We start from the raw sequence: 25,030 nt of genomic DNA, 5'->3' as shown, positions 1-25,030 counted from the left end.
ATATTTTTGTTGTAAACAAATCTGGATTTTGTATTATCTAACTAAATCTAAAACAGTAAAAAATAAATTGAAAAATTAACTTGCACTGTTTTAGGCCGTTTGACCGACTTGAGCACAGGTCTAATAAAGTGGGCCTGTTTTGTAACATCTGACTTGTACAATATTAACGACTAAAACAGTCTTTAACTTGCACCTTTTTAGACAGCATGAACCCTGGTCTAAACAATGGGCCTATCTTTTTACTTGTCAGAGCAGAATCTCTCGTTTATATGACACATGAGCAGTCTCTCAAAGTTCTTTTCCACCAGGCGTTACTGTTTGGCACTGAAAATGTCCTTGCCAACGCTGAAAAGCTGCTCACACGCAGCACTGGCTGGTATTGAACCTTCTAAAGACTTTTCACATGTTTGGCAGAGATGAGAACACAGTTAGTGGGGATATATCTTCAGGGAGATTTCCGCCTTTTCTACTTTGTCATCTTTCTTCCTCGGAGAGAAAGAAGTGATTCCTCTTCCTTTTCTACAGAGGAAGAGGAAACAGCAAGTTCCTCTTCCTCAACAACAGAGGAAGAGGAACTTGCTGTTTCCTCTTCCTCTGTTGTTGGAGATGCTGAAGGGTGTTTGCAGCCACCTCACCTCTTCTCTCAGACGTGTCTCTATGCCTCTCTTCCGTTTCGTTGGTACGTATTGCTCGCAGTTGCCATTAGGCACTTGATGCTTTCAAACACGTACCCAAACCTGAGAACAGATTAAATATATTTTATTAATACAAGAGAAATTTATGAGTATCTTACAGAAACCTCTAAAAATGGTTACGTATAAAACATTCATTTAAGCAATAATCATAAAGAGACAAATAAGACAAGAAAAGCAAATGATGAGTAAAATAGGTAGTATGTTTACAGGTTTCCCAATCCCCCAGTCTGTGTAGGTTTCTATGTGTGTGTGTGTGTGTTTGTGTGTGTGTGTGTGCGCATGTGTGGGAGAGGGTACGGCATGTGTGTGTGCATGTGTGTCCAAGTCTGGATTTCACGTTCTAATATGACCTCAAAATTCTCTTGCACTACAACACATGCTGAGAGAGAGTATATTGTACACTTGTTTCAGTACTGCTATATTAATAACATTTACCGTGACATATTCACTGCGTCACACGTCTTCCCTGCTTGTTTGGAGCCTTCCACACACATCATCCAGGTCTCCTTCTCCTGCTGTGGTGATTCTCTTCAGTCTCTCCAGGGCGTTGTAGGTCGAGTTCCAGCAAGTTACATTTAGAATGACCAACTGGTTTCCAAGTATTTCCTGGATGATGTCTGGAGCCTGCGTGCTGCGGCTCTGTTTGTTCCAGAGGGCTTGACATTTCCACAGGGTGGATGGATATTTTTTTTGAATGGCTCTGAAATTTTGGCAGCCTCTTTTGCATCTTTGGTTGCCACGAGGTTCAGTGTGTGACTGGCATATCTCTAGTGTTGTGGTAAGTGATAATCCTCCTCTCCAGGATCATTGATGATGTTTGTCATTTCGGTGAAAATCAGGTCTCTGTCATCTTCCTCTTCCTCCCTCTCATCACTGTCTTGCATTTTGGCATAAACTTGGAAAGCCTCTACAAAGTTAGACCCATTGTCTGTGGTTGTGAGACTAACCTCGTGCTTGATCTTAAAATCTTTATGTATGTCTTCCAGCATACCAGCTAAAACATCGAATGTATGTCTCCCTATGATTCTACAGCAAGAAAGAGGTTCAGACTGAATCTGGAGTGTTTTTTGGTTGATCCGACGAACAGTGACCCCCAAAAAGCTTCTGTTGTTGGTTGACCATGTATCAGTATTTGTTGCTATGTGTTCTTGCTGAGAGAGTAGTGCAGAGGTTTCTGCGTATGTGCACAGACTCATCTTCCACCATCTTCACAAGTGTCTGCCTTCCAGGTACCAACTCATGGAGATAATCTTTAACCTCTGGTCTCTCAACGATGCTGAGTGGATAGAGGCCTTGCACAACAAACCTGAGGGTTAGTTTGTTGAGTTTTGCCTGGGACACAGCAGCACTTGCCTTGTGAGAAAGTGTGCCATTGTACAGGGCTGCTCCCTAGCAGATCCAGACTCATCACCTGAAGACAGCTGTGGTCTTTTACAGAATTCCTACAGCTGTCCTTCCATCTCCTCTCATTTGTGTGGATGCTTCCTCTAATAATAAAAGAAAAACATATTTTGAATATGAGTTAACATAGAATAGCATGGCATTTACAATGGTCCATAGAATTACCCGTTATATCACCAGATCAACTTTAAATCAAAGTGTGTGCTGTTACAATATTAACCTTAGGTGGAAAAAGAACAGCAAGCCAACCTCAGCCAAGCCAGACCTTTATTTGAATGACTCTGGCTAAGCTATTGGATTGATTGCAGACACCCTTGTCAGCAAACACAGGTGATTGTAATCAAATACTAGGTGATTACATAAAAAACTGGTCCCTTGTATTGTATGGGCAGCAAAACATATCATGAGAATAGTATGACTACGTCAGCTAACATTAGCTAATGTTTGCTTTATGTCAGCAAACCCGGCATTAGCTGGTTAGCAACATGTTAGTTTTTGATAGAACTTAATTGTTGTCCGACAAACTAACACTACAGACTTTATTCAATTAGACTAACGTTAATGTTCATGGAATTAAATCACTTGCCTGTATTTAACATTACAATGTGGCTTAATTATCTAAACTTTGCTAAATTAGCTAGTAAAGTCAATGTTAATATACTCACCTTTATATATGTTCTTAGATTTGTGTTTGACATCTTTGCAGTAGAGAATGTATTCACTCTTGGCTTGCATAGCGCTCTCAAGTTAAAAACAATGTATAGACTCATACAAAAGTAATCTCTCTCAACCATCACTTATGACCCACTAGAAGTGTGTGGTGGTGTATTTATCTGAAGAGACTCTGCCCTCTGCCTGTATTTCTTTTATCATTTTGCTGTGTCCGTGATGCTTCTGAGCATTTTTTTGTGTGTCTGCTTGACCAAAGGCGGGGCTGAGTGGAGAGGTCACAAAGAACAGGATTAAAGTCTGTGTTCACACAAAATACACCAATACAGCACCTTCCTGCAGGGTTGTGTGGAGGTGTGGGTATGTTTATTTGTGCTTTAGAATGTAACCTCTGGGAAACAATTAGAAAATAACATTTTATTTATCTGATTCACTGCTTTGTTCTCACCAGCACCATTTGCTGTCTTCATTTACTCTCTAGTTTCTCTCTATTCACTCTCTATTTGCTGCTCTTGCTCTCTTTCTCTCTCTCTCTCACACACACTCGTTTGTTGACCCAGGGAAGAGGGGCCAACTTTCCCACCAACCAACAAATCCTGCATAGTATACCTTTAAGTATGGCCATGGTGATTCTTCCTCAGGCTGAGATTCGGGGGATTTATCTATGATGACGCTGTTGCTGTGTGAACACTGAGCAACGCCTGCCCTTTTGCACATGTGCAGCACAGTGTGTGTCAAGTGTGTGGTGGTGGCTACCTCACGAATGCATTTCCTTTTTTGGGGGCGGTGCTGGTGAAAAGGGGTTCAATTACAGTAGAGAAGCACTGTAAAATAAAAATAAAAATCATTAGTTTTATTGCCTTTAATTGTTTGTAGTTTTGGTAGTTAACTACAAAAAATGGCAAAAAAAGTAATTTAACTTCTTAAATCACTATGCAATTATGAATGTAGTTGAACTACCAGCAAGCTACTGCAAAATGTTGTTAACTACTAGTTTTATTACATGTGGTTCACTACTTCCCAACACTGCTTATCTGGTGTTCACAGTGTCATACTGGATGCATCAGTTTCTTTCCTGATGGGCCCTAGAGAAGAGATTATTTTTCGGAACCGTACTCTATCTGACTCACTGCACATGGCAATAAACCCACAGGCCATCAGAGGGGATTTTGTTGTGGAGTCATTCAGGAGTTAACATCTAGGGTCAGCGCAGAGGCCCAGCAGTGGGTGGCAGGGGGCTGTCACAGGTCACAGGGCTCCAGCAGAGCTGAACAATGAACCAACATGTTATTCCTTGTATCATATAACTACATTTTTTAATTTAAAGTTAAATTGATTTATTGACTGTCAGTCTGGAAACAAGGCTTCATTTTCTGTCATTTCATAGTCACGGCCTTGAAACTTGGTAGGGACGATGTCATCTTGGTGTTGGACCCATTTAAAGTGCACAGTGAACGATACACCACCAAATTTAGAACATTTTATAAATATCCCTCATTCATCTTTTATTAATTTAAGGAAATTATTGAATTCTTGAGCTTTTACTGAATATTATTTTCATTTTCTGAAACACCTCTACTAGATTAAATGTGCTGGTACTATACACAACACAATAAAAACGTTAATATGATATGTTATATGAAAAGAATAGGATATAAAGAGGCAGATATATGAAAGAGGCAGTTCATGGTGTATCACAACAGTCTTTGTTGCCCTTTCTTGCATATTGCCTCCCCTATTTTGCTGAAATGCATCCTTATATTCTAATAGCCATAATAATACATTACACACAACAAAACACAGGTTTTCATGACCAGAGAAATTTATTGCAGGACATTTACATTTTGTTAATAAACATGGGCAAACTTGACATTTGTTATCACTGCTTTGTTGCAAATGTTGTCTCTCCTTTGTGTAGGTGGACAGGTTATTGATCATAAAGGTTATTGACTACATAGTTATCGATCAGCTTTTGTTTCCACACTGCACTGCATATTCCCAAAAGCCCTCTCTATCATTGATGGCTTATGCAAGTTTTCTATTGCCTTTCACCACTCTCCTTTTAGCACCTGAAATGCATCCAGCTCCGCGGGTTGCTTCAGCTGGGCAGCCGAGCATGAAATCACAGCCAACCTGTGAAACATGCTGATTTCTTTGGTCCATGTGAATCTCGCAACAATTTACCTTGCTTTCTTTTTTTGTTTTTTTGGGGGTTTTTTTCAGCTCTGAAACTGGACACTCTGCTAACTGAATGTCTTTTTGTCACTGCGTTTTTAGGAGTTGTCAGCCATGTGAAAAACAGCACTTAAGACAGATAATGTTGGTACGAGCTCATGCATCCATTTAAAATGCATGTTTTACACCTTGCAGTTTTTAATGTACAGTTTTGTTTTGGTTTTTTTATAAATGGCCATGACAACTGTGTCAGTGTATTTATTATTGACAACAAGGAACACAGTTAAAGGCTTGAGGCTTAAGAAAAACTCTTAAATTAATTTTACAATATGGCAACTTTAACAAAAAAGCTGTTAAATGCCCCTTTTACACCTGCCAGTAGTGTTATGATCTGTATGCAGTGATATTCAGTCTGGATTTGAACCATTAAATGTCTGACACATGGATGGTGTTGCTGTGGTCTTGCGAGGTGTGAGGAGTACATTAGCAAAAATGAACAAAGTGCCAACCAGAGCTGGAATCAAAGAGCTTTTAGATAAAGATTAACGATTTTGAAGTGGTGCATTGCTTTCCTGCTTATCCTTGAATGCCACCCAGACTCTGATCTTCATTTTATTTTACCATAATTTTGCTGCCAACTAGCAACCACAATTCCCTGCAGAATGATGCCAACAGGCAAAAAGTGTTGGTAGTCTGCAGGCCTGTTAGTTCCCTTGAATGGTTGGAATGACAGTGGTAATTATCCTGTCATGACACAGCTATTAAACAGAGGTATTTAAAGCCAGGGCCGATCGTGAAAGAGATTCCTCAAATGATAGGCTCACTCCCCACTCTTGTCCAGCAGTATTCTCTCCTATTCTGTGTGGGCGTAATTTACTATTGAAATAGAGGGAACATGAATTTGCATATGGCTAACAAGTGGTTTTACACTGTAACAGCTACAATAATCTCTGGAGTTGTTTGTCTGAGCAATGTGTAATTGGGGGGATTAAATATATTCATCTTGTCCTTCAATTTAATGCTTAACTGAAGAAAAAAATATCTTAAAATGGATCATGTATCGGTTTAATTCTTACAGTTTAGACCAGTACATCCAGTTTTCAGAGCATATGTGCAATGCATGTTTGGGGTGTGTGGGGGTTGTAAACATTCATTCGTTGACATATCATCACTTTATGAAGTTGATATAGCAAAAATATTTACACATCCAGCAGACACAGAGCAACATTAACATTCATTTACAATTGCGCTTTTGTCCATGTGACAAATGTAAGTGCAAAATTCACTCTCCTTTTCCTTTCAGCTCTGTTTTGCTCTTACGAACTCCAGAGGTAAATATCTGGTTCACCAGCTAGTTGTTAATTGTCTGCCTGCTGTTTGGTGCTGGGCAGGTAACACACTGTATGTTTTTAAAGCCTTTTTCACCAAAGACAATTTCCTGCTGTGGCTGAATGACACTAAGGAGAGTGGTGAGAGTGAATCACAACATTAAAGTTAAAGAGGCTAAAATGCTGTGTTAAACTGAGGGGAACTTCAGAGTCAGGTGACATTTCTATGTGGATTTGTCACCTTGAGCAACCCCATTCCTATTACACATAACCATTTGATCTAGTGTCAATATAATGATATTGTTTAGAGCAGATTTAACTTGAAGAAACTTATGCTTTTGCTCAAAATGTATTCACTCAAAACTGACTAATAAGTGAGTCTGAATAACTGTCTTAATGCGGATGAAACTTATTTTTGTGGATTTGTTCCTTGGCAGGGGCCGCACTGAAAATTACCCATGACATTCATCTTCTGCAGGTCAGGTTGATATCTGCTCGCTAAATGCAGGGTGCCAGTTAAAATCATTTCTGCCCTCAAGCAGGAACTCATTGTGGTGTAGGCATCAGTGAGTCTTGCTCAGTAAGCAGGTGGTGCAGGTCTGTGAGGCTATTTAGTCATTAGTCATCAGCATTTGTCATGCCATTTGGAATGCATGGATCCTCCACGTTTTTTGCTTACATGGTGGAGGAAGTTGGGCATCCTCCTGTTCCCCACTGATAGAAATCTGGCAGCTTTGTAGTTTTGATGCATGCATCACACTGAATGCCAGCCCAAGATGTGGAGAATTAGTTATTTAATGGTGCAAACAGCTACGAATAATAAGGATAGCATCTTTAAATGACATGATGACAATTGAAGCAGATGTGTTTTAGCCAGTCTGGTAGGAGTACGGTGCTCTTTTACTCAGTCATGTCTTTGATTCCTAAGGGTGTAAAAAGCAGTGCAGCAATTAAGTGCTTTTAAGACTCTAAAGATAAGCTCATATTATACATGTACTAATATTCCATTCTCTTTCATTCAAATGCATGTGGTTGACAGAAAAAAAGTATCCACATCCATCTTTTCCTTTGAGTTCAACTTTTGTGAACTCCAACCTACATACACATGGCCAAGTCGCTTACTGAAATCGTCTCAATCATTTTAATGAGAGAAAAATTCTGTAGAAGATTGTGAGAAGTTGAGCATTTCAATTATTCAAGTCTCCAAAGTAGAGCTCAGGTTCAATATGTGCAAAATTCTGGAGCAACAATTGAGAGACAAAATAGGGTATAGTTTCTTTGACTGACAGCTGAAAAAAAAACAACACTAGCCACTGGCCTCACAGGATAAAAACATGATGGATGAATTCATCATTGCAGTCTCCAGTTTCCCTGTTTTATATGATTTATCTCTTAAATACAGAAAACCTGAAATGAGAAGGAAGATGATTGGGCAGCAGTGACTGAGATTGTCACAATGGATGATGGATGGAGAGACAATCTGATGTTTATGAAATTATATCAGTCTGACTAATAGCAACCTGGCATTGTCAACTCAACACTCATTACATGCCCACAAAGTGTCTAAAATCATTGGTGGTTTTTAGCATTGGGAGCAATGCTAATGCATTCACCATTTACCAGAAGCACCAGGTAGAGAAGAAGAGTTATATATGCTCATTTCAAAGAGACTGACATGCCACCTGCTTTTCTTACAATGAATTTAAGAGACAGTGAGGACAACAGAAAGAGTATGCCATTGTTCTATGACCAGTGGAGCAACCCCCTGATCTGTACGTGTCAAGGTCACTGGGGCATCCACTGATGGGAATGCATCAACAGCAGCTACTGAAATATGTAAGGAGATACACTACAACTATAATCATGTGTGTAATTACATGGTATGAATGCCTGTTTAGAGATTTATTGTAGAATGGCTAGAAGGTGACTTTCATCTGTATGCCTCTAAGCCACATCACCAATAATGTTTCAGGAACAATGGCTGCTCTGAGATAAAACCTGTTAATAGGATGGTTCTGTACTGCTACAGATTGGATACCAGCCACATTCTCAACATGGTACTCATCTGCTTTTCAGTATCAGAAAATTGAGAATATTCACGTACACTAACAAGCTAACTCATTTAGACTGTAATTGTGAGCAGCCCAGTGGAAAAAAATAATGTTCACGTTAGCTTCCTATTTGTAATTCAAGTCTGAGATATTGGAAATTTCTGACATCTACGACAAACAACTACACAAAAGGAATGAATAAACCAGAGGAAAAACTGCCAGTGCCAGTGGCAATTTAGTCTCGCAATAGGCTACCAGACAATCTCTCTGCCTATCAATCATCTGGGGATTTCTAAATGCAAGGTAGTTGCTCGAACAGCGGCAAGAATGGCTGCTAAAAAAAAGCTATGCCCCTTACATTTTGTCAAGGACACCCCTTGCTGGAAATGATGCTCTCCCCCCATTCTCCTCCGTAGTGAACTGCATGTCATCACCCCAATATGAAAGGCCGCCCTAAAGACTTTGGATTTGTTCTGCAACACAGAGTTTTTTTGTAAAACTTTCCAATTGTTTCCACCCAGTTTTAACAATGAAAGCTGGGAGATTGTCCTCAGTTAGTGAAGCATTTAGAGACTAACCTATGAGTCTAGTGGCAAATTCACATAAATAACATCCCATATTAACTCTAATTCAGTTGATTCAGCTAATTAAAAAGTAGCTGTAGACAATTTGTTTGTAAATGGTTTCACTTGTTGACGAAGCACCTCAAATATAACACACTAAAAAAGTTCCTCGTTTAGGCTATATGGTATGAATACATGACTAGCAATGGGGATGAACATCTTGAAATAATGCATGAATGCTCCCAAGTCAGAATAACAGAGGTTTTTCTCTTCTTTCCATTCTGCCGTTCTCATTATGTGAATGCAGCATAAGTACATCTCACACTGTACCTTACACGGTGATCATTCAAAGTAGCATGGCAAGGAAACTTCCTTTCTACTGGGGTACCACAAGGATCAATGCTTGGTCCCCTTCTCTTGTAAATGTACACCACCTCCCTTGGTCTGATTATCTGTTCATGTTTTTTTCTTACCAATGCTACACTGATGATACCTAGCTCCGTCCTTCCCACCAGACAACCTGTCTCATTGCAGATCTCAGTGAAAACTCTTTTCCAACATATGACTTTACTCCTGCCACAATCAACTAACTTTAACTGAGCATGTTGTATCTGTCATTCGGTCATGTTGCTTATAACCTCAGACAGATCAGGTCTTATCGGGCTGAGTATGCCACTCAACTGAACTGAATTACTGAATTCAACTGAACTTCCTCATTCAGGTTTATTAGCCACCTCGTTCACTTCATTTTGTTGTGTATGAATTAATCTTGTCATTTGTAAGAGGAAGAATGTGATATTTCTTTTGAGTCTGGGTACTGAAGTCAAAATGTTTCAAGGGCTTATCCTTTGCAAACTGGAGCTTTATGTGTAGCCATTTTGTCAGCTGATATTGTGCCTTTGCAGCTGATGCTCTTGACCTATATATTGGGCATCGTCTAGTGACCAAATGAATCTTTCTTTAGGATTAATAACTTCATGACTGCTGACAGGATTGTCATTGCTCCACTAAATAGAATCCACCAGGGTTAAACACAAACAATAATCAATATCCTCCAGAGCTGTGGTTCTTTGACATCCGGCATTATTTGGGGACATGGCATTGTCCTTTGTTGACTTCATGCTTTAGCTGAGGGAGAGGGGACTTACACCACATGCGGTGCGTCTCTGAAGTTAATCCTCAAGCCGTTATCAGTTCTCTGCCAGAGTGGGTGTTAGCCACAAGAGACAGCTCAGAAAACACAGGGACAAAGAAGATGTTCAGAAATGAGAGGAGGACAGCTGCAAAATAACTTTGAACATCAAATGATAAGAGAAGCCTCAGTGGTTTGGGACAAAGGATTTTCCTAAACATGCAGTGCAGCAAATGCACATTGATTATATCCATTGATTCTATAATCACAGTATACAGTTTCCCAGGCAGTGGAGAGGTTAATGTGATCATGCCAACTAAGCATTGCGGTCATTAAACTTTTAGATTGTTTTTCCTGCAAAAGTAGAAGCTTGTGTATCTCAAGTTTTCAAGTGCTGTAAAGGTCAGGGGAATGCAGTCCCACCACATGAATTGCAAATTACATTTCCTGAGGTACTTCAAAAGAAAACATCTTGTAATACATACCCATAAACTGATACAGAACATCTCTTTTTAATGTTGTTTTTATGGATTTTATTAGATAGCTGACAGTGGAGACTGAAGAGTGACGGCACATATGGGGTAGAGACGATGGGGTGGATGACAAGTCAAGCCGAACCCAATGACACAGTTATTTATTAAACATCACATACTGACCATAAAACGTCTTTTCAGTGTTGCTATGGAATTTAATGACATTTTTAATTTCACTAAATCCAGTGAAATTGAACAATGTGATTTCAAGAATCTTGAGCTTGAACTTCATCTTAAATTACTTTTTATGCATCATTCATGACTATATTTAGTGGTATATTTTATTTAGTGAATTATTTGCTGTAAGACAGCAAACAACCAAGTTACCACATGCACAGAGATTGTGTTTAGCAATTTAAAACTCACCAGCAAGTGCAGTACTTTATGGTTCAGTGTATACTCGCTGTATTTTATTACTCTGAGCCTCTGCAGTTTGGACTCTCGTCCATCCTTTTACTTCTTTAAAGGAGCTATTATTAACTCCTGCAGAGGTGAAGCACTTTCTAGTTCCCAGAGATTAATGAAAAGGTAGTCAGCATATGAATAATTTAGGTTTGTCCTCTTCATTCATTGCTGAACTCTATTTCGACAGATACCCACTTAACCCCACAGTTTCTTCTCCTTTCAGCTGAAATCTCTTCAGGAATGTGATGGATTTTCATCACATGGTAGTATAGTTTGCAGGAGCTGTGCTTGATGCAGAATTACAGTATGCACATATGAATAAATTATGAATAAAAACGGAAAACTATGATAGTATGAGGGAAATGAAAATGCTGTGAAAGACAGGAATTTCAAATAGCCTCAGCAGTACAGCAGCGCTAATAGCTGTTGAGGAAACCATCATTTGACATTTGCCTGCCAAATTCCTGTTTCAAACCATAACTTAAAAGGATTCATAGAGATGCTTAGAATGCAACTATGGAAATATTTTAGCAAATAGCGATTTTTTTTTAGCAAATAGCAATTTCAGCTATTTTTTTTAGCTTTGAGGCTCTGTGCAGTGGGTTCACTCAAATGCTGCAGTGCAAAGTTAACTTTGGGATGGCCTTGTCACAAAGTTTACTGTACAGTCAGAGTTTTTGCACTGCTACCTGCTATTGCAAGCCTGCATGCATCCTCACAAGCAGCTCTAAAACTTGTTAATTTGGAAGAATTGTGTTCGCTAAAGCCATATTTGATCAGATCTGTGTCTCAGCAGCAAACTATTTGAAATAACTGAACCATTGGAAGTTTACTGTAAGTCAAATTTTCAGTGTCTTTGTCCAAGCTCAAAATTATAGCTATTACCAACAATGAGGCAGCTTAGAAAAGATTAGGCATTCAGTCAGAAAATGGAAAAGAGAAAAATTTTAACAGTATGACGCCAGGTGCTATTTTAAATCGCTGATGCATTTTGAGCTTTCTTGGCAGTCATTAATGTCACTATTACTGTGAAATCTGTTTCTAAAAGGGAGACAAATCAGAGAATGAATTCCTTTATATATTTATATATATATGCTCACCAATTTGCAGAATATTCTGTATCTTCATCGAAACTTCAAACACTTTCACAGATAACCTGTATAACGGATTTAATGATAGTCAAGTTTGATCCAACATCTTCTCCGTTTGCATTATAATTCATATTTTTCAGAACTTTTGTTTTTTAACTTTGAGCAATTATCGTATAAAACTAAAATTTAAAGATGCATTATTTTTATGGTAACGTTAGATGACATTACCACATGTAAGCCAAAAGTTGGCTCCTTGCACTTCTAAGAGCCCCATGAAGCTTTTCAGCTTCTTTTAATGTTTTGGTTTTACGGCCCACAACTTTACTGATAAACTTTATTGTTTTGGTTCACTCTCAATGCTCTCATTAGAATAATTTCCAGATTCAGTAGGCAACTGGTTTTAACCAGAAAACCATAAAAAGATAGGAAGACGTTAGCAGCTAGCTAGCGAACATAGCCAAGCATTTAACAGTTAAAGAGCCAGATATGTCCCTTAGGAGCTATAAGAAGAGTGAATATTGAACTTACATTTGCCTGATGGCTAGAAACGTGTCCCAAAATGAATGCCAATCTCACCCCATATATTTTAGCTAACATGTTTGCCATATCAGCTAAATGGTGATAATATGTTGTTTTTGGACAGCTGTGACTCTTAATTAGCCACTGATGCAACACACCTGTGGAGCAAACGGGGGGGGGGGGGGGGGGGGGGGCAACAGTGTAGATGCTGAGTTGTGCCACACTGAGACGATCCCACAAAGGTAAATCGTTGATTTGGACTGTGTAACAATCATGAAATTTGACATCCACCCTTTTAGTCTTAAAATAAAACATGACCTGGTAGATGCAGACTCCAGTCTTTTGAGTCAAACCTTTTCACCCCCAGACCGGGGAAACAGAACACACTCATGAGGGACAAACACGAACACCCTCACATCAAATCTGTGACATGCGGCCTCAGGTTTTTAAGTTGGTGGACATGTTAGTGGAAGGTAGGCTAGGTTTTCAAATAAGATTAATGTATTGCCTAATAACAATATTTTAAAAGTTAAGATGATAATAGAAACAGAAGACTAACAATTATAACAATAAAATAATATTACAATAAAAGAAAATATACAACTGAAGAATATAGGATGTGACTTTCAATTTTACATGCACTCTCTCTTTCCTCTTCCTATTTCAGAATATGCATGTAATGTTTGAATCATTATATGAAATGTGAATATATATTGTAGCTGGTGTATCTCAGTAAAATCAAATTTAAAAAAAACACCCAGCATCTCCATCTGCCTTCAAGCAAAGAACAAGCTTCCTTCCCAATCAGTTTTACTTTTACTTGTTTGTCCCCAGGCATACAGAGTGCTGGATATGCAGCGATGTACATATGGCCAAAAGTACACCGTGGACTAAAATATTCCCATCCTTCCCTCAAGGGAAAGATTTTGCATGCACGCATCGGCACTGCAGCCGGTGACATTTTAAAGAGCAATTTGCAAGAAATGGATGTGAATAAGAAGCTAGCTCAACCATATGATTGAGTTTCCCTCATGTCCTCGACGATATTTAGAAAGGCGTACAGCCCAGAACAGTTGAGCTATGAACACATTATCCTCAATAGGGTTTTCTCAAAATCACTCAAAGTTATGTGTTTGTTATGGCTGAGGGGGCACTTATTTCTTACGGGATGATAAACAGACTTATTTGATTTGTTGAACTATGTTGAACAAAATGCAAAAAGTGATGATAGCTCCCCAGCTTCTAAACTCTAAACTGGGTGAGGGTGAGCTCCGACAGATTATCCAATGATATGCGAGAAACTGGAAGTGGAAACATCTTTTTATGTTGCATCTGATGTATGTAAGGTACAAGAATGATCAAAAATAGATTAGATTAGATTAGATTAGAGATGTTCAGTCTTTAGACAGTTTCTTCACCCAAATTATCTAAAAACCATGCGGGTCGTTTGGGTTTTATTTGCTCAGGTTTTAAGATATGACATCTGTCTCTGAGATTTCTGCCCTCACTCCAAAACAAAGTAGATGAATCTACCTATAGTGGTTATTTTTTTCAAAGAAAGAAGTTCCAGTGAAAACCATTGGTTTCTGTAGATTGTTCAAAAACCAGGACACTGTTTCTGGAACTGAATGTTGCTGTATATGGCTCTATGGATTGGTCAACCACTTTGGTTCATAGTGAAATATCTCAACAACTATTTGGTACAAACATTCATGGTGCCCAGAGGATAAATCTCAATGAAGTTGGTGATCCCCTGACTTCCCAGTGGCACCAACAGCCGGTCAAAGTTTTAACTTAACCTGTGAAATATCTCAACATCTGCAGGAGGCAAAAAACTGTCTGGACAACTATGGGATATAATGACATGACAATTGGTAAAGAGTTTCATGTTCACCTCAGGATGAATATACCTTTTTCACAGCAGACTTTTTGATTTGTCACAGCTGGACATGCACAGGTGGAACTGATAACATTAACAAGGGCTAAATTTAATTCAGGTGTCCAAGGAAGCCATACTGTTGAGCCATCATTGACGTTATTAATTGTGCCTGTGTAATAATTTAATGATCCCTTAACTTGAACTCTAGTGATATGAGCAGGTCCCAATTTTACTTGGTCCAACACTTGTTTTCACTTATTTTGGTTTATGGCTAAATAGCCCGCTGTCAAAAATTGTGCTAATTAGCAAATGTTAGCATGCTAACACAATAAACTAAGATGTCTTAGCGTTTAGCTCAAACCACCATTGTGCCTAAGTACAGCTTAACAGAGCTACAGCGTCACAGAGCTGCTAGCATGGCTGAAGTCTTTATTTAAATTTACTTTTTCCAGTGCAATTCAACTTTTATTCTTCCAGCATAGATTTAGTCTCACATTCTGCCCACAAATTTATTTCATTTATATGATTGTATTTAATTTCAATATCACTTTATTTCATAGGACAATGAAATTAAATCAAACTATATTCTTCAAAAAAGTGTAACACATTTCCAAATATAAATTATAAAAAACAACTAAATGGATTCAAAAGTAATCAAACACATTTATGTGTGCTAGCCCTGCAGAACACGGAGCTCATGAAAATATTTCCTATGTTGTGTAAACAGTAGCCAGTAGGAAGATTTTTATTAAGACACACCTCCAATTTGATTCTAATTGATTCAAATATTTCAAATTCATTCATTTTGCCTCTTAAACTTAACTTAAATTGCTGCATTGTAATGCATCTGTAAAAGTCCAAAACACAAAGTGCTGCAGGCATCAATCAGCTAGTCAATCAAGCACCATTAAGGCCTGGTCAGAACACTACCACTAACCTGGTACAGTATAAACTCTCTCACCTCTCTCAGACCATACATATACATTAGTACACGCTCAAACAACACACCAAACATGACAACATCCCCACCTCCTGCCAGCAGTGGCCTTTGCAGGGAGAACATGCATTATTGACCAAGAAGTGCTTTGCAAAACTAAAAAAGGGAGACATAAAGAGTTTCCAATGTCGGCACTTGAAAACCCTTAAAACTAGACTGAGTGACCTGCTGTGAGCGAGTGGGGGCCGAGGAGGAGTACAAAGCAATCATTGAGCGGGCAAGGCTGAGTGCTCACTCCGCATCAGACTGGCAAACTGAAAAAAATTGCTGTCTGAAAGGTCACCATCCTGCTGCTTTTACAGATTAATTCTCAAGATCAATAATTTGGCTGTCGAAGAACTGTTGAATCTCAGGTAAGAACATGTGTTTCTCACTCTACTCATGTGTTTCCCACTTCCCAGTTGAGTTGAGACCTAAAGTGGAGCATTTCTTGACAACAGTGAAGTGAAGTGGGGTTCACCCTGATAGAGTGCTGTGCTTTTCAGCACACATTAAAAAAGCTGAGAAGGGTGACACTGAGCATGATGGAGCCACAGGATTCAATTTCAGACTCTGATGTCACAGTAGATTAAGGCAGCCGCACCAGTGTCCATCCAGAAAGTGAGACATTTCTGCACATTTGTGCTTTGACGTCTCAAGCCACTAAAACTGAAATAAAAATCACAAAAATAACATACTTGGAGTTTTTGTGTTCTCCATAAAGCCACTGCCAGAACTACACTAACAGCTTGAGTCACTCCACAAGTTATCCATCATTAGTGACTCTCCCTCTGTCGCCTCAAATCACATCTAGCTGTCGTCCCCAGTGGCACCAGTGTGATCGTTGTTTTTGCCACCAGATACATAACTTGTTAAGTTTGACTGACACAAATAAAACCCAGGAGCTTAAAAAACAAACATCTTAAATTATAAACCAGCAAAAATGTTCATTTTGACAGTAATTTCCTCAAAGTATTGACATTAAGAATCTTATTAGACTCATAAATCCAAAAAGGCAACATTTGGCTTAGATGATTTTTATATATATAAAAATTTAACTACTTCACACCTTAAAGGACCAGTGTGTAGGATTTAGTGGCATCTAGTGGAACAAACTTGGCAGAAACGGAAAATAATATTCATAAGTATGTTTTAATTAGTGTATAATCACCTAAAAATAAGAATTGTTGTGTTTTCATTACCTTAGAATGAGCCCTTTATATCTACTTAGAGAGCGAGTCCTCTTCCATGGAGCCCACCCTGTTTCTACAGTAGCCCAGAACAGACAAACCAAACACTGGCTCTAGAGAGGGCCTTTCGTGTTTTTCGTGAGTTTCTTGGCCACTGTAGGTTCTCCTACATGCTTGGAAGGGGAGGGGGAGGACTGGGATATTCAGTTTGTTGCAATCTGCAACCTCACTGCTAGATGCCACTAAATCCTACATACTGGTCCTTTAAAACCAGTGAAATGATCTCATCCAGTTTTTCATGTGTGTGAGGAGAACAAGATTTAGAACATACTGTATATGCAACAGGTGACCCACTTTGTTTTGAAAATGAAATATTTGATTTAAATGAAACCTTATGAATAAAAAGACTGTAAATGTGCCTGATATCCACTTGATACGACTAACTCAGACTGCTGAGATGTTTTTTTGCGCAAAATGATTGTGTGGACACACTGTGGATTTTGGCCCCCATAACCTCCATTGAAAGCATATTTGAAGGGGATGTTTTAATAGCCGGTATGAACAGGAGGAATGATTACATCATTACATCATATGGACACCTGACTGTTGTTTTAAGACACACTTGAAAAACTGTGAACCTATCCTTTAAGGCTTTATATAATCTTTTGTTGACAATATTTCTAACCCAGATCATTACAGCCTGAAGCTTCAGCAGACTGAACTGCTCGTCCGTCTAGCATCTTGTCAAAATGTCCTTGTGTAAAAACGAAGCAGCTACACGTGTACGTGCAAGGCAGGAGAAAAATCTGTCACCACCTCCCACTGTACCAGATTCTGTGGTCACTCATTAACCATGTAACTATTGCACTGCATCATTAATTACAATTACTAATGCGAATTGGAATGCAAGCATGAAATAGGTGTTGTTCTTCATGTTGTAATTTGTCCCCGGTGCAAAGCTGATATATGGCTAAGTGGATGGAGTCTTATTACATAGAGACTTGATCAGATTTCACGTAATACAACTCCTTTCCTCTTTTCATGTGCAACTCAGAAACACCTCAGAATATCTGTAATCATTCTTCTGACGTGTGTTGCATCAAAAAATACTGTGTTGCTCTATTAAATCTATTACAAAGAACCACAGAGTGCATACAATGTGGGAGTCCAGTCTAAAAGCAAAAGGCTTCGTTGAGGCAGAATAATGAGAGCGAGACTGTTATTTAAAGACTGGAGCCATGACAACAGAGGACCACTGCTGGTGAGGGAAATTAGTTGTGTTTTTTTGAGAGAGAAAGAAAAGCGGAGGGGGATATGTTGCTATAATGTTATATGACATCAAATGAAGGACATAAGGTTTGGTTCTTAATTGAGTACAATTATTTTGATTGACAGATGTTTTTACTTAGAGCAATATGCTGGCTTGAACTGCCATTAGTGACTCAATTTTGTGTTACCATTGTGAGGGCATTTTCAAATAGCACAGTGTTGCTTTGAATCTGACAGATTGGACTTTTATTTGCACAAAGATGGAAGAGGCTGTGGTGACAGAAATATTGAATATTCACGTACTGGTGTGGAGGTCTGACATCTGAGACATATGAGCCAGCTGTCAAGCAGTGTTGGTTCATGTGCTTTTGCTTGTCAGAAAATCAAACCCAGAAACAAGGAAATTTGATATTTTTCATCATTTGTGATGCATTGCCTAATGGCATGTACATAAGAGAGTAAGTTATATCAGTTCGTCATTAGCCTTGCTAACCTTTCAAGTTCAAACTAGCTGTAAGTAGTTTGAGAAACCTCTTAGATTCTGGGCAGCAAATTTTTTAAATTTTTGAAAATTAAAGTGTTACAATAAGTGTTTATGAATAAACCACCTTACGAAGGAGGTCACCGGGTCTCGAACTGGACTCTCCCAGATCATAGATGACTGCGCTGAATACTGAGCTAAAACTTTACTCATCACCTCATTGCAGACAGACCTTTACCTATTTATACACCCATAACACAGAGACAGCACACTGTGTAACATGTAGGGAAGAACTTCAAATGCAATTATTGCTTTGCACTTTTCATTTATAGCCTATTTTTTACAACCTAACTTTGTGGAAGAGAGAAGGGGAACAACAGGTTATGGAGAGTCCCTTGTAAGCACTTGTGAAATGCTTGTGTCAGTAGCTCAGATTCATCTCTGGGGAACCCCCCAACTCCGGGAGTGATGTCCAAATTAGGAAATGTGCGTCATGTAGCAGGTGGATGTGACTCCCCTTGTTGAGACCTGCTGGTACAGGTAACAGCAGAGCAGAGGAGAGAGACTGAGATAGCCATGTAACCGACCTGTGCGCTGGTATTTGACATGTTTTTTTTTTCCCGAAAACAAATAATTTTTAAAATATTTGTATGAAACAAATATTCGTAAAAAAAACAAAAAACAAAACAAAACAAAAAAAAAATCACTATTTGTGCTTTGCCGAATAATGTATTTGTATTCAGGCACACCCATAGGTTCTATGCATGACCATCAAACTTACAAGATGTTTAAACGGCATGATATGAAGTTCCTCTTATTACTTTTTTTTAAACTGTTTTTTAATTTCTCCCCTGTTAGCACACCACAAAAAGCATGTCCTAACAAGTCAGCTGTTATTAAATTCTGAATTCTGGACTTATTTTTCTTACAAGTAAGAAACTCCACTTGTCCTCAGTGCCATTTCCCTTGTCTCTGGAATTTTCCAGTAATGACTGTCAGTGTTTGCCTTGCACACAAGCAGAGGAAGGCTGATTGCTGCACTGGTAACAAGAAATGCCTCTTGGTGTCTGAATCTCTGCAAATTAAACAGGAGCCATGGTCAAAGAGTTGACAGTCGGTGAAAATTTTGACACATCATCCTCATATCTGCTCTCACAAGAAGCTAAGTAGAAAAACCTGTGATCTTAAAAAAAAAATAGACTATATGTTGAAGTGTTCTGTGATCCTTTCAAATGATTCAAATGTTTTAAATCTGCCCCCCTGCTGACAATTTGCTTACCTGTCCACGCTGTCTACATCAATAAAGTTATCTATCTATATGTTTTTGTTGTAGAAAAATGAGGCTACTGCACTCGCACTCCAAGCTCACTCATACGTGTTTCAATTTTTGTCAGGAATCAATCTGTCACTTCTCTTGAGAAGGCGTGCACTCGATCCCAACATTTTTTTTTCCTCCTCATCCAAATAAAATACATTTTCCTCTCTTTTGTGCTGTGGCGTATTTGACAATAAGCTATTTGGCAACTGAATGCCACATCAGCCATAAGTGCACAACTTCTTATGTCTTCAGATTTGCATGAATCCAAAACTCAAACGTAATACAGAAATATATATGGATTTTCCTTTCTACTGTGATCACATGAGTAGTTGCCACTTGTGTGTCACTTAAGTGTTGCCGCAGCAATGCTCATATCTCAAGAAAACTGCCAAACAGAAATGTGATAGGAACAGAGGGTGGAAACTTCAGCTGCCTACAGTACAGTAAATCCTAACCTGCCTATCCACTGCCTACACTACTATCTTACTACGGCCAGTGGGAACTAATTAAAAATGAATAATTATCAGTATTAAACCATACTTCACTCACAAGCTACATACCATCAAATCCTCTTCCAGACACACACACACACACTCAGGGACTAAGGATCGTGGGAGACTTCCTGTGAAGCATCAAAGCACACTAGGGGATGCCAGCTATTGACAAGGAGCTTTTATACCTCTTTGATGCGTTTGTTTACAGGTTGCCATTGATCGAACATAGGAGAGGCAAAGAGAAAATGAATTGCACTTGACTAAAATGTATGTTCATGCAGTGAGCTGCACATTTTAACAGCTTGACAGTCAATCATTCAGTCTCTTCCGCTTTTAAAGGTAATTACAGACTTTTGTCAGCAACATCATTTCAACCTGTGTGTGACTGTGTCATACAGTCAGAGTGAGTGTGACTCATCTGTAATGGTTAGTGATGCATAACATATGAAGTGCTATATTTGGTTGAAGTCAATGTCAGCTAATGTCTCTCATAATTTCCCTTCATCCTCACACTAATCTTTCATACTTGAATGTGGGTGAACAATCTTTCCATTTTTACCTTCCAAGCGCGATACGTTTTCTTTTCAAAAATGTAAAGTTTTGCATCACTGCACACCCTCAAAATATGACAGCAGTAACGCTTTACATATTGTTGCATCTGATCGCTGCTCTCTCAGCCAGTGATGCTGACAGATCATCATCTGAGACGGAGGATGAGGAGGTGGAGGCAGGACGAAGGAGTGAGAAGGAGACAGAGAGAAGCAGCGGGTGGGGTGGGTGAGAGGAGGGTTGTGGGGGGGCGAGGGGTGTTTTGAGTGGGTGTGTATATCTTTACTTTGAAGTGTTTTCCCGTTGGGGACGGCAGTTTCTCACAGACCTCTGACTTGGATAGTGTGACACGCAATGCACAAGTGCAGATAAACACAGAAAGGTATACAGCAACATGCAGATACAGACACTGACAGGCAGATAAATGTAGCACTGAGCCCAGATATACAACTCTCTGAGTGGAATAAAATTCAGTTTTTATTCAAAACACTGACTGTAGCACCTTGCAAATGTAGTTTATGTGCGTTTCGGCCACATCAAAAATAAGTACACATCCTCTTCTGTCTTAAAGGAGTACTTCAGCAATTTAGCATTGCACTTCCATTAAGTTGGGGGACTGATATTTTTTTTAATGGTCAAAATTGAGATATCTTGACCTTTCGTCTCTAATATCAGTCAAGCACCAAAAACACTGGATCCTAAATCCAACTCAGTCGTGTCTTTCATTAGGCCTCCCTGCCTCTTCTTTCAAATCCCACATATCCAGTTTGTTATGCAGGTTTTCTGTTTAAATTTTTAGGTGACACTTAAGATTATAGCCCACAACATACGATGTAATTATTCCCAATGTACAGTGTAATTTTATTTACTAACATGTACCAGTACAGCATGTACTGACACATAGCTTACATGTAGGTGCAAGGGGACAAGATGTGAAGTTAGTGAATAAGGGGGTACCAATATGGGAAATTAAAAAGAATTTATACTGTAGGTACAGGTATTATTCTAATATTACTGGGCATATGACTTATACCTATTGTAGTACTTGCAGCTATTCTAATACTACAGGCTACAGTATGAACAGTACTAACCAACAAAGCTAGAAGTTCATGGCAGTTACACTGTGACAGGATGTAAAATCAATCATCTTATACAGATGCTTTGGCTGTTAGATGGACACTCCTGGTTTTACACTGTACATGTGGAATAATTACGCTGTTGTAACCATTACCAAATCTTAATTTTCAAGCCCAAACCAAGATAACCCTCAGACTTAAGAAAGCACCTCCAGAGCCACAGGAGGCATTACACTGTGCACCAGCTGTACACCATTCAAAGGTTGAGGATAGTTCTCCTTATAACACGTAAAATGCACTTTATGCTAAATTGGTGGAATGCCCCTTTAACCTTTGAATTAGCACAACACTCAAACTGATTTTTGCAGCATAAGATTTGAGAATGCAATTTGTGAAGATTATAGCAGTCACATGGCTTGCATGAATATTAAAAAAAAGACAGAGCTTTTATTTAAATACTACTTTGAAGTCACAAGTGCATGTGAGCACACTGGCATGAATGGCAAATTCAAAAGACACACACACACACACACACACACACACACACACACACACACACACTTTACTTTTAGATCACTAAAATCTGCTATAGCTAGAAATCTACAGTATGTAGGCACCTCAAATGAATTTCTGCTGAAGAACAAATATACTGAAACTGAACATTTGTTCACATCACTGGGTGAATGGCTGGAACTGAGGATGCAGCAGCTGTCCAGCAGTCACTCGTATTTAATACGCCTGTATGTCTGTGTTAGACGAAAACACATGCTTTCTCATTGCCGTGGTTTGTTTAAAAACCTTTCCCTCCCATGGGAATTAATAATCACATCTACCTACTCATAATTACTGCTGGCCAGTGGGATCAGCCAGATACACAGCTAATAGCATCTTATCAAAAATATTCCAGATTTTTCTTTCAGTCATACATTTCTTTTATGTGGGCTGCATTTTATGACTCAATTTTTGTCATAAGGTATAAGGTATTTCTTAGAATGATTAAAGGTATTAATCCACCCACAGTGTGACCCCATGAAGTCCCCATCAAATACACTGAAAACTGATTATATCACATATTAACTGAAATTTAATTTGCACTGTCTTTCAAAAGAAATTCCTGGCAATTTTATATGATTAGTATTATTATTATCATATATCATATGAATATTTAGACTGAGGTATCTATGTTAAGTACCATCTTGTCAGTGACACAGCAGGTAACACAGGTGATGCTTTAATGATTCTCTATGCACATGTTTCTTTTCATGCACACGTTTTAATTATATAATAACAACAAGCCTTCACAATGACAAGAGATGTGAAGCAGAAAACCGGACCAGTGTTGGCAGCACGTTTGACAGTCAAAGCAAACAGAAACAGCACAGCTGAGCAAAGACGCTATGTACAGCAGGTGTCACTGCGTGGAGCTCATGAAAAGTCTTCATTTAAGTTAGATACTGAATTTTATGAACAAACTTTAGCTTCAACCTAGATGTTTTTTCACATGTACTTTCGTTATGAAATTGCTCTTGATGTTTCCGACAAAATGTCATGGGAAAGTCTGAACTTGCTGGTGCGCCCGCAGTCTGCTCTTAATTACTGCTTTTTCTTCGCGCGTCCCTGCCGGACTTCAGCTCCATCAGTTCCACTTCGTGTTTCGCCGCAGTCTCCAGCACTTTCTGCTTATTGTAGAAGACCACAAAGTTATTTATGATGGGGTGGATGGGTAAGGCGATGGCGATCACCCCGCACAGAAAACTCACTGCTGCGTTGCACTTGCCGAGCGTGGTTTTGGGGTAGATGTCTCCGTAGCCCACCGTGGTCATGGTGATGATGGCCCACCAGAAAGACTGCGGGATGCTCCTGAAAAGCGTCTCCGGATGGCTTTGCTCCATGGTGTAGGCCAGCGCCGAGAACACAAAGATCCCCACGCCCATGTACATGAGGAGCAGCCCCAGCTCTTTGAGGCTCCTCTTGAGCGCGTAGGTCAGAGTCTGCAGCCCGGAGGAGTGGCGCGCCAACTTGAAAATACGCGCGATACGCATGATGCGGAGGGCCTGGACAGCCTGTTGGACGTTTGCCAGCTCCATCATAGAGGTAGTGCCGAGGTAGGTAAGGGATAGCACCACGTAGAAAGGCATGATGGCCATGAAGTCTATAATGTTCATGAAAGAGAGCGCGAAGTGCAGCTTGTTCGGAGAGGAGGCAAGACGCAGCAGGTACTCCGCGGTGAACCATAACATGCAGGCGGTCTCGATCCCCTCCAAGGTCGGGTGCTCCACGAGCTTCCCATCGGCGTCTGTCACCTGAAGCTCCGGGATGGTCCCCACGCACATCACCACGGCCGAGACCAGGATGGAGAGGAACGATGCGATGGCTATGATGCGCGCCGGCAGGGAGGAACCCGGCTTCTCCATCAGTTTCCACAGGAACCTCTGGCACCGCTGGGTGCGCGTAATGCACTGGTCGACCTCCAGATCCTCCAAAATCACTTTCACTTTGTTTGCAATCTCTTTCAGCTCCTCCTCCTTCTCACTCAGGTAACTTTTACAGCATTCGTCTAAAACACTTTGGTCTATTTTCCAGAACTCCATCTCTTTGATGAAACAGATGGGGCAAATGCCGCGTTTGATGTGGATTTCATCAAAGTAGTAGACGTCGATGATGCACTTGAAGGCATCAGGATCTCGGTCAAAGTAAAACTCTTTTCTACCAGGATCGAAATCGTCACAAAGCGAAGAGATAACTTCATAATTCTGAGTTGAGCAGTTCACCAACTCTGCCAGTCTGCTCTCCGGGTAGCGATTCAAAACATCCCCGAAAAGTACCACTCGGACTCCGCCAATGTTCACAGTAATCTCAGCCTCACCATCGGCGCACAAACCGGTCTTGTATTTTGGTTTCGGAATCGTCCACATTTTACTAAATGTTTGCTTAAATAAAAGCTTATCTTATAGCCTAGTGTGAAAGTGACGCGCAACAGACAGAATTAATGTCCATAACTTCGGCGCGTAAAATGTTTCCTCCCCAGACTGTTTCATGCAATGAATGGCACAGCTTGCGCGGCCAGCTTTTCCTAACACTTCCCATCTCTCTCTCTCTCTCTCTCTCTCTCTCTCTCTCTCTCTCTCTCACACACACACACACACACACACACACACACACACACACACACACACAGAGAGAGAGAGAGAGAGAGAGAGAGAGAGAGAGAGAGAGAGAGAGAGAGAGAGGGAGAG

General features: G+C 39.7%; 1 protein-coding gene and 1 long non-coding RNA gene across 3 annotated transcripts; both read right to left on the bottom strand.

Moving 5' to 3' along the window:
- Positions 1–580: 580 nt before the first annotated feature.
- Positions 581–2,375, bottom strand: LOC121881227. The gene is made up of 3 exons (XR_006091722.1): positions 2,317–2,375; positions 1,131–2,182; positions 581–737 (listed from the first exon to the last, which is right to left on the bottom strand). It is a non-coding gene; the product is annotated as an uncharacterized LOC121881227 (long non-coding RNA).
- Positions 2,376–23,065: 20,690 nt separating this feature from the next.
- kcnf1b (potassium voltage-gated channel, subfamily F, member 1b) lies at positions 23,066–24,835 on the bottom strand. Of its 2 annotated transcripts, XM_042388921.1 has the most exons (2): positions 23,555–24,835; positions 23,066–23,470 (listed from the first exon to the last, which is right to left on the bottom strand). In XM_042388921.1, exons 1-2 carry the CDS (start codon positions 24,707–24,709, stop codon positions 23,384–23,386), a joined length of 1,242 nt encoding a protein of 413 aa, XP_042244855.1. In that variant the 5' UTR covers positions 24,710–24,835; the 3' UTR covers positions 23,066–23,383. The 2 variants fall into 2 exon arrangements, with proteins under 2 accessions (XP_042244855.1, XP_042244854.1); XM_042388920.1 differs by having other exon boundaries at positions 23,066–24,835.
- Between the last annotated feature and the right edge of the window lie 195 nt (positions 24,836–25,030).

This window comes from Thunnus maccoyii, chromosome 16 (assembly GCF_910596095.1).
Source record: "Thunnus maccoyii chromosome 16, fThuMac1.1, whole genome shotgun sequence".
In the NCBI taxonomy this organism is placed as follows: Eukaryota; Metazoa; Chordata; class Actinopteri; order Scombriformes; family Scombridae; genus Thunnus; species Thunnus maccoyii.
This window is presented reverse-complemented; position numbering and strand designations above follow the sequence as displayed.